Source organism: Trichosurus vulpecula, chromosome 1, assembly GCF_011100635.1.
Source record: "Trichosurus vulpecula isolate mTriVul1 chromosome 1, mTriVul1.pri, whole genome shotgun sequence".
Taxonomy (NCBI): Eukaryota; Metazoa; Chordata; class Mammalia; order Diprotodontia; family Phalangeridae; genus Trichosurus; species Trichosurus vulpecula.
The window spans coordinates 257,565,916-257,579,475 of NC_050573.1; the positions used below are offsets into that span (position 1 = coordinate 257,565,916).

The window sequence follows — 13,560 nt, forward strand, 5'->3', positions numbered from 1 at the left end:
CTTAACCTCTGTTTGTCTCAGTTTCCTCATCCTCATCTGGGGATAATAATACTACCTACTTCTCATGATTGCTATGAGGATCAAATAAGATAATTGTAAAGTGCTTAGCACAGTGCCAGGCATATAGTAGGTGCTATATACAGGTTAACTATTATTATCGTTATCTTTTCTATTATTTCTTTTTTTCACCCACTTTAGTATTTTCCATCAAAGCCTGAACTAAATGTAACCTCAAAGGTCATTTGTAATTTCAAGGTTCTATGACACTAGAGTGATGTGTCATGCATTTTTACTTAACAAATGTTTGTTGGTTTGAATTGAACTTCTTAAACTTCTCCTCTCCTTTTCCTCCTCTTCCTCCTCCTCCTCCTCCTCCTTCTCATCGTCATCCTCATATTTAGGCCAGAGGAAGCAGGGATGAAGGAAAATGCTCTTCATCATCCTTCTTCATCTTTCTTCATCCGCTTACTTAACTCTATGAAGAAGTAGTCATTAAGTGCCAGCTATGGACTAAATAAAATTCTCAACATACTTGTTTGCATGTGATAGTGTGCAAAGTTGTTACATCACTGAAGTAAACTAACCAAAACCTTTGCCTTTTGGAGTTGCACGCTAAAATAACAATAACAATAGCGACAAAGGGAGCTAAGTGCAAAGGGGATCTGAAGTTCAAGTGAAAAGGAAAAAAGGAAAAACAATTCCCTCTGGAATTAGAGGACCAGGGTTCAAGTTGTCGTTTGACATTTACCATATGTGTGGCCTTGAGAAAATCATTTAAACTCCCTGGACTTCAGTTCCCTTATCTGTAAAATGAGGAGCTTGGATGAAGTCTGAGGTCTTTTTCAGTTCTATATCCTATGATCTATGGGCAAGTCACTAGACTGAGCCTAAATTTCCCCATCTATAAGAATACTTACACTGTGTCTCATAAGGTTTTTTTAATGTAGATCAAATGAAACATTTGTGACAGTCCTTTGTAGCCAATGAAGGAATTTAAAAGTCAGCCATTATCAGCAGTATTATTACAGACTGTTTTAAATTGCATCTTGCTCTGGTCTCACAAACCAATCCTTCCCTCGCCTGCCCCTTGCACCTTCTAGTCAGCGTAGTAAGTTCATAAGTAGCGAGTACAGGAAGACTGCAAATGGGAACCTAGAAGTCATATACAAACCATCCCAAACACCAAAGGGACATAATTTACAAATTTCCTAATTTATTAATCAAAAATCACATCCTGGTAATATGTGCTAAATCAGAGGAAGCCATTTAGACTTTGCTATCAGGGATTTGGGACCCTATAATATGTAAATCTCAGGTAAGTTCCAGATACCTACAGTAAGACTAGCAGAATATCAAATGGTGCTGGTAACTCTGAGATAATATGAATCTATTAACTTTAAAGTTTTACCAACAACTTTGAGATTATTCAGAGATGGTAATGAACCAACCCAAAGGTAGCACAGATAAGAGTTAGTCTGTTCCCCAAAGAACCTATAAAAATGGGACCTCAAACTCCTACCCCCCAGAGCACTTTCTTGTCTCCTAAGGATCCATGATGCTCATATACTCCCAACTCTAACTGCAGTTATCTAAGTGACTCATCCCCTCCCCATCTTCTTCCTCACACTGCCTGCCTTCCTTCACCACCTTATCCCCCATCCCCAAACATCTGCCTCTGTGGCCCCTTGTACCTCTTGTTTCTGTACTTTCTGTGCCTGTTTTCCCCTATATCTCCTAGGCCTTATTAAAGTGTGTTTGCAGTCTTGCTCCCAGATGCTTTCCTGACTAGTATGCTAAGAACCTGGCATGTCTGCCCCATTTTGTAATTTGATAAATCAATTATCAGTTCGTGGACACAGAAAATAATTAGAGTAATGAAGGATTAAGTATTTCTAATAAAAGATAAATTAAGAGACAATTGAAAGAGTAACATTTTTTTCAGGGAGAATCTTATTTTCTGTAGAAGAGGGCTAGTTAGGATGCCATGGGTCCACTGTTACAAAGCAAAAAGGTTTAGAAAAAAACTCAAAACAATTTCAAGATGCCCAAAGTGATAATTGAAGAGAAAATGGCACATTGTATCTAATCACTGGCTTCCTAATATAAAAATTCTTATGTAGTACTCGCCATATTTTCTTCAACTCTTCTTATTTTTTAGGTTATATGTTCATAGGAACAACATGGTAGGACAAAGGGGGATACATCTTGTGTGAGTCCATTGAAGCTTGATAAGGCTTGTTGGAACTAGGACAGGATCTCGCTAATATTTCCCCCTAATACTAACTCCAGTAAACCATAGAAGAATATGTCTTTCCCAGCATTAATTATATTTCACATTCTTCCACTGTATTTCATTCAAGTCAGTATTGATTTGTCAGACACATCAGTTGCATCCTAGCAGCCAAAGCTAGGCAATTTCTTTCAAGGAAACAATTCCATAGCAAAAGAGTAACTGACTCATTGTTCACTATTCACCAAAGCTATATACTGACATTACTGAATGATGTATATAAAACCAAATATAGATAGAAAGTAATATCTTAAACCTTTTGCCAGCTTATCTGGGTTTGATGTCCATTCCAATAAACCATTCCATTAACCCAGAGCTACATATACTAGTATTTTAGACAAGATATACAAGACATTTTATTTCTTAACAAGCAAAACATCTTTCTTTGTATGTTCCTGGCTAAATGCCCTGTCTGTTCCAATAACCTTGCTATTATAAGGTTGTTAAAAAAATATGACAGTATTAAAGCCACCAGTACTGTGGATGATGCCCACACAAGCATCTCTTTCTATACTTCTTGCAATTATAGGTAATTATGGCTTTTGGAGAACTTTGTGAAAAAGGGGAAAGGGGCCTTTTTGGAGCCCCTGTGTTTTTTTAATTATGGTTTTCTCAGTCTTCATCATGTCTATGAAACACAAATAGCATCGAAGAAAACTAACAGGAATTCAGCAGCTTATGTTTTCTAGGAAGGATGAAACGCAAACACAGTAGGCCCCTCTTTTCTTGCTACAAGTGATTTTTAGTTTCTGCAATTACTTGTAGGTGCAAAACTATATTGGCAATAACTTCCTTTATAGGTAGATAATTGCATGAAAAAACCTGCTAATTATGGTTAAAATTAGCTACTTTCTATCCATTTAGAAACCTCCAAGAGCAGATTTTATACATAATTAGCCAAAAAGAAGGGAAAAATTACTTGTATGTAGAATTTTACACATATGAAAATGGTAATTTCCAAAGATAGTAGAAAGAACTTAAAGTGATTTCTGTATAATTCAATATAATTTCTATATAATTCAATATAATTCTGATATGCTAAAATCCTAAATGAGATAAGATGAACCTCTAAGTGTCACAGATTTTGTTGACATTCCAGCTTCTTGAATTCAACATCTCCCTCAGCAAGAGAAACAGAGGGATATTCCTGATATAGTCAGTCTTTTAAGAGCCTTCACATCTAATAGACATCAAGAGTAGAAGCTGTCTCTCCATTTTTCAATTAAAATGGAAAACAGCATGACAAAAATAAGAATTCAAACAAAATATCTGTTTTTGCAACAAAAACACTCTAAGTGCATTAGTTACTACAGTTTGAATTCTTCATTGTAAACTATGATTTGAAAGCAAAAACAATAAAGTTGTTCTTGATTAAAGTCAACCCATCACAGTGATTTTAATTTTCTAAAATAAAGACAATCTTATAAATCATCATGAATTGCATTGGATTCCTGGGAGATTGAAACAGACACAAGTAGACTGCATTTAGCCAAAATATGAATTATGTCCAGGGAATATAGGAGGGACAGCTTTGTGGGGAAAAATCTGCAAAGTTGATATGCCACAAACAAATCTAATATACAAGTTTAAGCTAAAAATACTTGCATAATAACTTTTGAGTTATTAATCAGTAGATCCCATAGAAACAGATAAATAACTGATGCTGAGCGAGAAAAAAATTGTGCTAGATTTCATTGTATTTTTTATTATAAATCAAAATGCTTACCATCTTGCTGACCAGGAACAGTCTGGGGGCTCTGCATTCTTTCTTCAAGGTTAGAACTAAGGTCAGAGTTCACAGCTGACATGCGTGTGGAATCACTCATATCAAACTCATCACTTTCTATAGAACTTTCATCCTACAAAATAAAAACATTATGGCATGAAATAAATTTCAGATAGCACAGTACATTCAAATAACATCTCTACTTTATAGATATGATTGTTTAAATTTTAATCAGTTCATGGGCACTTAGTGAATTTTAATTCAATTCAACAAGCATTTACTAAGTACAAGGTATTAGCCCATGTGGTTGATAGAAAAACATTAAAAACAATGGTCCCTGAACTCAAGCATCTCAATATATAATGGGAGAAGAAAAGGACATAATACAAGTACATAAATAAGTATGATACAATCAACCAATCTATCAGTCAACCACTCCATCAGTATCATATAAGATAGAATATGACAAGGACAAGAAAGAAACATAGGTAAAGTATTACAAGAAATTTGAGAAGAGATGACTTTTAGATTAGCTAATGAGGAAAGACTTTTTTAGAGAGTCTCCAAGGGGATTTTGCTAGGTGTAAATGTGAAGAAAATGCATTCCAGACAATGAGGACAGCTTGTATAGGAGAGAACTGGAGGCAAATAAGGAACAGCTCACAAAAATATCATGCAACTGTTTTGTTGGTACACACATTATGACAAAAAGAGTAGAGTGAAGCTGTGAAGGGTCTCAAATGCTAGTCTAAATGGTCCATTTAAAAACAAATATAGGGAAAAGGCAATGAAAGGCTTTTAAGAAGAGATTATACTTATTCACTAGGAAGATAATTTTTGTAAATATGGAAAGGATGTATTGGAATGAGAAGAGAGGGGAGAAAAGGAGGCCAGTTAGGAGCTGTTTATGATAGTCCAAGTGAAAGGCAATGAGGGTGTAAACTAGTAGGTGGAGGGCCAAAGCTAAAATGGTGGCTGGAAAGCAGGGACTTGCTTAAGCTCTCCGCCAAATCCCTTCAAACAGCTGTAAAAAATGGCTCAGGATAAATTCTAGAGCTGCGGAGCCCACGAAATAGCTGAGGGAAGCAGGTCTCCAGCCCAGGACAGCCTGGATGGTCACTGGAAGGGTCTATCGCACGGTGCTGGGAGTGGAGCACAGCCCCGCGTGGGCAGCGCCAGGACAAACCAGAGCGGGAGTCGGGCAGAGCCAGCCTTTGGGCCATGAAACATTGGGCTGTGGCAGTTACCAGATGTCTCAGCCCAAAAATGCCAAAACCACAGAGCAGGTTAGTGGGAAAACTGCTGGATCAGGTGAGAGCAGTCTGGCCCCAGGCCTGGGGGTGGCAGAGGTGGTGCAGCAGTGGTGGTGGCAGCAACAGGAAGCTCCTGAGGCAGCTTCCAGATCTCCAGCATTAGCTGCTTTCCGAGTCCCTGGCTCACACAGTGGGAGGAATCTAGCAGCAGATCAGAGCAGGAGTACAAGGAGTGCTTTGTGGGCACAGAGGCAGGTTCTCTTGATGTGCCCTGCTTGGATCTGGATTGCAGTCCTGGTTGGCGGTTTTAGGGGGAGGAAGACTGCTGCGGTGATAGTGGAGTAGAAGTAGCTCTGAAATCAGCAGCACTTGGACCCTAAAGCTTGGGACAAAGCACTCTCTAATCTATAACTAGTCACACCCTGACAAAAAGCTCAATCGTCAAGTAGTTGGCTAGGAACATGAACAGGCAGGGAAACAAACTCAGACTCAAACTCAGACTCCAACTCAAACTTTAGATTCCTTTTTTGGTGACAAAGAAGATCAAAACATACAGTCAGAAGAAGTCAACAAAGTCAAAGAGCCTACATCAAAAGCCTGCAAGAAAAATAGGAATTGGGCTGAGGCCATGGAAGAGCGCAAAAAGGATTTGGAAAAGCAAGTAAGAGAATCAGAGGAAAAATTGGGAAGATAAATGAGAGTGATGAAATAAAACCATGAAAAACAAGTCAACAACTTCCTAAAGGAGATCCAAAAATACTGAAGAAAATAACACCTTAAACAATAGACTAACCCAAATGTCAAAAGAGCTCCAAAAAACCAATGAGGAGAAGAATACCTTAAAAGGCAGAATGAGCCAAATAGAAAAGGAGGTCCAAAAGACCACTGAAGAAAATACTACCTTAAAAATTAGATTGGAGCAAGTGGCAGCTAGTGACTTTATGAGAAATCAAGAAATTATAAAACAGAACCAAAGGAATGAAAAAAATGTGAAATATCTCATTGGAAAAACCACTGACGTGGAGAACAGATCCAGGAGAGATAATTTAAAAATTATTGGACTACCTGAAAGCCATGATCAAAAAAGAGCTTAGATACCATCTTTCAAGCAATTATCAAGGAAACTGCCTTGATATTCTTCAGCCAGAGGGTAAAATAGAAATTGCAAGACTCCACTGATGGCCTCTTGAAAAAGATCCCAAAAAGAAAACTCCTAGGAATATTGTAGTCAAATTCCAGACTTCCCAGGTCAAGGAGAAAATACTGCCAGCAGCCAGAAAGAAACAATTTGAATATTGTGGAAATACAACCAGGATAACACGAGATGTAGCAGCTTCTACATTAAGGGATCGTAGGGCTTGGAATATGATGTTCCGGAGGTCAAAGGAGCTAGGATTAAAACCAAGAATCACTTACCCAGCAAAACTGAGTATCATGCTCCAAGGCAAAATATGGATTTTCAATAAAATAGAGGACTTTCAAGGTTTCTCAATGAAAAGACCAGAGCTGAATAGAAAATTTGACTTTCAAATACAAGAATCAAGAGAAGCATGAAAAGGTAAACAAGAAAGAGAAATCATAAGGGACTTACTAAAGTTGAATGGTTTTGTTTACATTCCTACACGGAAAGATGATGTGTATAATTCATGAGACCTTTCTTAGTATTAGCATAGTTGAAGGGAATACACACACACACACACACACACACACACACACACACACACACATATATAGACAGAGGGCACAGGGTGAATTGAATATGAAGGGATGATATCTAAAAAAATTAAATTAGTGGGTGAGAGAGGAATATATTGAGAGAGGGAGAAAGGGAGAGATAGAATGGAGTAAATTATCTCACATAAAAATGGCAAGAAAAGCAGTTCTGTTGGAAGGGAAGAAGGGGCCGGTGAAGGGGAATGAGTGAATCTTGCTCTCATCGGATTTGACTTGAGGAGGGAATAACATGCACACTCAATTGGGTATTTTACCCCACAGGAAATTAGGGGGAAGGGGATAAAAGGATAGAAGGGAGGGCAGATAGGGGGAGGAGGAAATCAAAATCAAACAATTTTGCAAGGCACAAGGTCAAGGGAGAAAATTGAATAAAGGGGGACAGGATAGGATGGAGGGAAATATAGTTAGTCTTTCATAACATGATTATTGTGAAAGTGTTTTGCATAATAATACATGTGTGGCCTATTTTGAACTACTTGCCTTTTTAGGGAGGGTGGGTGGGAAGGGAAAAGGGGAGAGAATTTGGAGCTCAAAGTTTTAAAAGCAAATGCTCAAAAAACCCTTGTTTTTGCATGCAACTGGGAAATAAGATATACAGGGAATGGGGCATAGAAATCTATCCTGCCCTACAAGAACATAAGGGGAAAGGGGATGGGGGTTGTGGGGTGACAGAAGGGAGAGCTGACTGGGGAATGGGGCAATCAGAATATATGCCATCTTGGAGTGGGGGAGGGTAGAAATGGGGAGAAAATTTGTAACTCGAAATCTTGTGGAAATCAATGTTGAAAACTAAAATATTAAATAATAAAATGTAAAAAATAACCTAGTGGATGGCATAGTGGACATAATAAAGGTGATGAATGTAAGAAATAATACATTATAAAATGCACAGTAGATAGAAACTAACTCGATACAGCAGATAAAGAATAAAGATGAGGCAAAGATAAGTATGAGGTTTTGATTTTGAGTGATTAGAATGATAGTAATTCTGTGAAGAGAAATTAGGATATCAAGAAGAAAAATAGTTCAGGACATGTTCAATTTTAGGTTCAATTAGATTCAATTTTACGTTCAATTATGTTAAATTTCAGCAATGCAACAGTTCACCTAATTTTTATTTAGACAGGGATAGCCAACACACATTAGGAAATATAGACTTGGAGCTCAGAAAAGAGATAGAAACTGGATCCATAGTTGTCGGAGTTTGCATAGAGATTCCCATATGGTATTATGAAAAAGCACTAGATTTTGTAGTCAGAGGACTGAGTTTGAATCCTATCTCTGCTAATTACTACTTCTGTGACATTTGAGGCAGCTTGAAGAAGTATATGGAGTACTGAACTTGGAATCAAGCATACATGAGTTCAAATCCAGTTTCAGACACTTACTAACTGTGTGGTCTTAGTCACTTAACCTCCACCTGCCTCAGTTTTCTCATCTGTAAAAAGGAGATTTAGTAATAGCACCTACCTCCCATGGCAGTTGGGAGAATAAAATGAGATAATGTTTGTAAACTGCTTTGTAATTCTTAAAATTCCATATAAATGGTAGTTGTTACCTTATTTTACAGTGCTCAGTTTCCTCATCAGTCAAATGAGATAATAAAAGCTAAATAATCTCTAAGGTCTCTTCCAATTTTAAATTTTACAAAGACATAAAATTTTATGAAATTGCCAATGAAGAGAATTACAGAGAAAAGAAAAAGTGATGACAGAGCCTGGAGGAGTGTCTCTTACTTAAAGAGGAGGAGGAGCAAAAGAAGCAGAAAAAGAAGAGAAGAGCCTCATTGAAGCCAAGTGAGAATAGAGAAGGATGCTGACAGAGATGAAAGGAAATGGAGTCAAGAGCCCAAGGAGAAAGGTTGGCCTTGGTAAGGAATTCAACTTCATGATCTTTTCAAAGATAAAAGGACAGGTGAAGATAAAGGTGGATTTTTTTTAACTCTCTATAGATGAGAGGCATGAGGCAAAGCTGATAATTTTGAAACAGCTTCAGTAATCAGTAAAAATAGCAACCACATGTCATCTCTTGGGAAAGGGGGGATTGGCAGCCCGAGGAAGGAGATTGAGAAGGGTCACTTCCAAATCATTACAGAGAATCAATCAGAGATGTATAGGATTTCTATGTGTATCTTGTGAGTTCCAATGATACATGACAAAATACATTTGTGACTTCCTCCAACACTGCTTCATCTCTCAGAAATAGGAGAGAAGATGAATGGTGGGAAATGACTCTGAGCATTAGCAGTATGTGAATAAAAAAAGAAAAAAGGGGGGGCAAGCTTACTAGAACATATATTTTATTAGCAGGTACTTCAAAAGTGTCTAGCATGAAGGATAAAACACAATTCCTCCTGTTAAGAATTTTTCAATCAATGAGTTCTCAATCAACATGACTATGTGTAAATGTTTTTTTTCATAAGAGAGGCAGCTGGCATAGTAAATAGAGAATAGGCCTCAGAGTCAGAAAAACCTGTATTCAAGTCCTGACTCCGACACATACTAGCTATGTGACTTTAGGCAAGTCATTAATTTCTCAGTGTCCCAGGCAGCTCTCTGAGACTATAAACTCTAGAGAAATTGTTGACCTTCATTGATCAAACGAAAAAAGGGTTTGTAACTACAGTCAGGCATTTAAAGGAAGAGATGGTTTTGGAAAAACATTGGTGTTCTCATAAATATTATTTATAGAAATTTATTTGTTATTATTTGTTTATAACAAAAAGCATCCCAAAGGGAGGAAACTTAAGTTAAAACTGTAAATGAAATGTTTGTACTTTGGTTGACAAAAAGGTGGAGGCTTTTTTCACACATTAGGAATGACTCAGGGAAAAGCTCAGAGAAGAGAAAGAGAGAAGATACAATGAGCTATCCTTAGCCATCAAAGAGGGTATAAGCTAGGATTGAGTGGGAGAGGAGATGTAGAATGGATCTACCTAGTAACCTTAAATGCCTAGGTTAGCAGTTTGTATTTATATCAGAGTGTAAAATATTTTGTAGCAAAATCCACCCTTCTTGACATTGTAAATTAGAGACCTCTCCTAGTTATGCGTTAAAATGGAAATGAAGGGCTATCCTGAGGTTTCTCTGTTAAATTCTAAATGTAAGTCACATAGTAGGTGCTTAATATATTTTAGTGGAATGGAATGTTATTTTATATAAGTCCTACTCTGATGTCCAATTATGGTTGGTGTGGGGGTGATCTAGGCTTTGAAATTATGCTGGCCAAACACAGGTGTGACGGATTTTATGAAGTCAGGGATGAGCCAGACAAATTAAGCTAAGTTTGAAAAGGTTCATCACTAAAAAGCCAGCCACTACATGATAATTTATTTTGACTACTAAAAATAATGATGCCAGCTCCTAAGACATGGTGAAGCTGCACCTGATATTCATGGAAGGGTAGAGCAGTAAAATTACAGCTCTTTTGAAGAATGAGAAGCCACTGTGAGTTTCCTTCAACCTAGAAATTTTTCATATGAATCCACAAATTTTGGTATTGATATTGCAAACATAGATCTATATGTGATAATGAGAGAGCTGGGGGACTGGGATTATTCCTATGAGAGAAAAAGGTAGAAACAAAGGGCATGTTGTGAAAAGGTAAAGAACATTTTTAGATAAAAAAGCAGAGCTAATTCAGCTTGGTAAATTTAAATTTCAAGGTGAGAGACAGAGTTCATTAGAATTAGCTGATCAAGGAACAAAAGGACATGACATCCAGGAGTTAAGAATGCAGAATATGGACAATGTACATGATCTAGTGCAGGACAAAAAAACATCCAAGTTGGGAGAGAAGATAGATGATGCATACATACATGCATACATACATACATACATATGTAGATGATAGATAAATAGATTGATCGATAGATAGACAGACAGACAGACATCTCTATCTACCTCTATCTACAGAGATGGATAGATAGATAGATATAGAAAATGGGATCCCCAAGTTATCCAGAAACAAAAAGTCAGCTAAACTGTTGAGGAAAGTATCTTTGAAGATAACACTATTTCTGCCACAAGGTGATAGAAATTACACTAGGACCCTAACAACAAATACCCTTGCTCCTTCAGAGAACAAAAGGAAGGGGAAGCTAAAACTAATAGATCATCTGAGCACTGGGACAATGGATGCAGGTAAGCTAGAATGACAACCATAATCCCATTGAAGAGCATCTAGAAGAAATTCTAGGATTCAAAAGGGTCTTTATAACAGGGAGCAAATGTTTATTACGTTAAACACGTGCCAGAAGAATTGGCATTATTAAGCATATAAAACTGCACTTGTGATCTTATCTACAGATAGTCTGTAACCATAAATCCATTTGTACTCTCATCAAGCATGAGAGCTAAAGAGCTTTTTTTGTCTCTTCCCTCTATTTTAACACTGAAGACAATCAAAAGGAAGATGACTTGATCAACAGTGGGAAAGATTTAGAGTAGTTAGAGGTGGGAGTATCAGTAAAGACAATAAATTAATATTCTAGAAAGTTTCATGATCTGTGGGAAAATGTCTACTCAAATGATAACATAGAGACAACAAAAGGTACTATTGCATAGGAAAAACTACCATGGTTGTTGTTTAAAAATATATCTAGGTTGACATATGTACCATAAATACTAGGGATTCATTTTTCTACAGGAAACAAATGAAATTGAATTTGTCATGAACAAAGTTTTTGTTTATCCTATAACATTAAATAAAATAAAACAATGTGCTATATGAGAGAACTCAGGAACAAAACTCTTGGAAAAACATTCTCTTAAAAACCCAACTATGTTTACATAATGCTTTAAGTTTTTCAAAGCACTTTCTTCACAACAACCTAGATTGTTCAATATAATCCTCATTTTACAGAAGAGGAAAGTGAACTTCAGAGAGGTTAAATAACAAGATTATAGAATCATAGATTTGAAGGTGGAAGGGACCTTAGAGGCCATCTAATATAACTCCCTCATTTTACAGAAAAGGAAACTGATGCCCAAAGAGGTTAATCACTTTGCCCACGCTTACATGGCTACTAAGCACTGGAACCAGACTATGAACCCAGATATCTTGTCTCCAAACTACATATTTATTTCTGTACACTGTACGACCTCACCATAAATTTAAAAAAAAACCCTGAAAATTGAAATTAACCTTAAGATAAATTAATATGTATTTCTAATTGTATTGGCATATTGCATACATGATATATTTCTCATGAAAGCAGACTCCTAAAAGTCAGAGTTCATATTTTGTGAAAATATGTACAACATGCTGAGGCTCTCAATAAATGCTAAGAAACAAAAAAGTGGGTATAGTTTATGATGGTGCCAAAAGTTAGGTGCTACAGGAAAAATGGAACCTCCTGCAAAAATCACTGCATTACCAAATGACTTATCTATAATTTTTTTGTAAAACTAAAAAAAATACCTTTCTCACTCATCATCTCAAGCATCATAAAAGTTGCAACTTTATTTTAAATATTTCACTCTGATTATCTATGATGATTATTCACCTTTAATAATCTCATTCATTATTCTAAAATGTTAATTATGTCATTGATAGGCAGTTTAAGGTTAAGTAATACAAATTCCAAGTCAATGCATTGCATTTTCCAACTATTTACTAATTTAAGTATTATCTTTTATTTAAAAATGATAAACATATCTCAAACACAAGAGGATAATAGAAATGCTACTTTCTATATTACTTAGAAAAGATCAGAGGATATAGTCAAACGTGACAATAGGAGGAATCTTCTGTATTCTTATCTCCAGTCTGGTCTTCATACTGACTCAAACAATAGAATCATAGAACTATTAATTCATTTTAAATAACTCTGGCTTACTAGCTTTTCCACATTTCCCTAATCTGTTAAAGAGAGATAGTGAGACAAATATGCTAGATTTTAAAGAAGTCTTTCAAATGAATAGACCAGAAGTTAAGTATCTTGATGGGGCAGGAAGTTCTTCCTCTAGGTTACTAGCTGTGTGCTGCGTACAAGTCATTTCCTGCCCTTGGGTCTCATTTTCTCACGTGAAAAAAATGTGTTAAAAATAACAGTGGAGTGGGGGGGGGAGGGGAGAAATGGGGAGAAAATTTGTAATTCAAACTGTTGTGAAAATCAATGCTGAAAACTAAATATGTTAAATAAATAAATTTAAATTAAATTAAAAAAATAAAAAACATAACAGTAAGAGCTACCCACTGCTTCAGGGTTCAGTGGTGCCCTCCTACTAAGTGTCTACAAGAAGAGACTCATTGATCACTTGCTGGAGATGTAGTAGAGGGCATTCTTCTTTAAGAGTCGGTAGAACAGGATGGTCTCAAGAGATGCTGATTCAGAGATTCTGTGATTCTATGTGATTCAGACTGACTCATCTGTAAAAGTTTCTTTCATCTTTAAATCTATGAGAACTTCAGAGATGAAAAAGACCCGAGAAAACATCTGAAGCATCCATTTAACAAATGAGGAAACTGAGACACAAGACTGTTAATTGTCTTGCCTAAGGTCACATAACTCATTTGTGGCAGAACCAGGACTAAAACTCAGGTGTCTTGACATG

General features: G+C 36.6%; 1 protein-coding gene across 5 annotated transcripts in view; it reads right to left on the reverse strand.

Annotated features, from left to right (window-relative positions):
• Positions 1–13,560, reverse strand: part of NOL4 (nucleolar protein 4) — a 455,220-nt gene that overhangs the window by 303,502 nt on the left and 138,158 nt on the right. For all 5 annotated transcript variants that reach the window (XM_036762303.1, XM_036762298.1, XM_036762279.1 and 2 more), the window contains one exon: positions 4,017–4,149. In XM_036762303.1, coding sequence (XP_036618198.1) covers positions 4,017–4,149 — 133 coding nt within the window. The remainder of the gene's footprint in view (positions 1–4,016; positions 4,150–13,560) is intronic.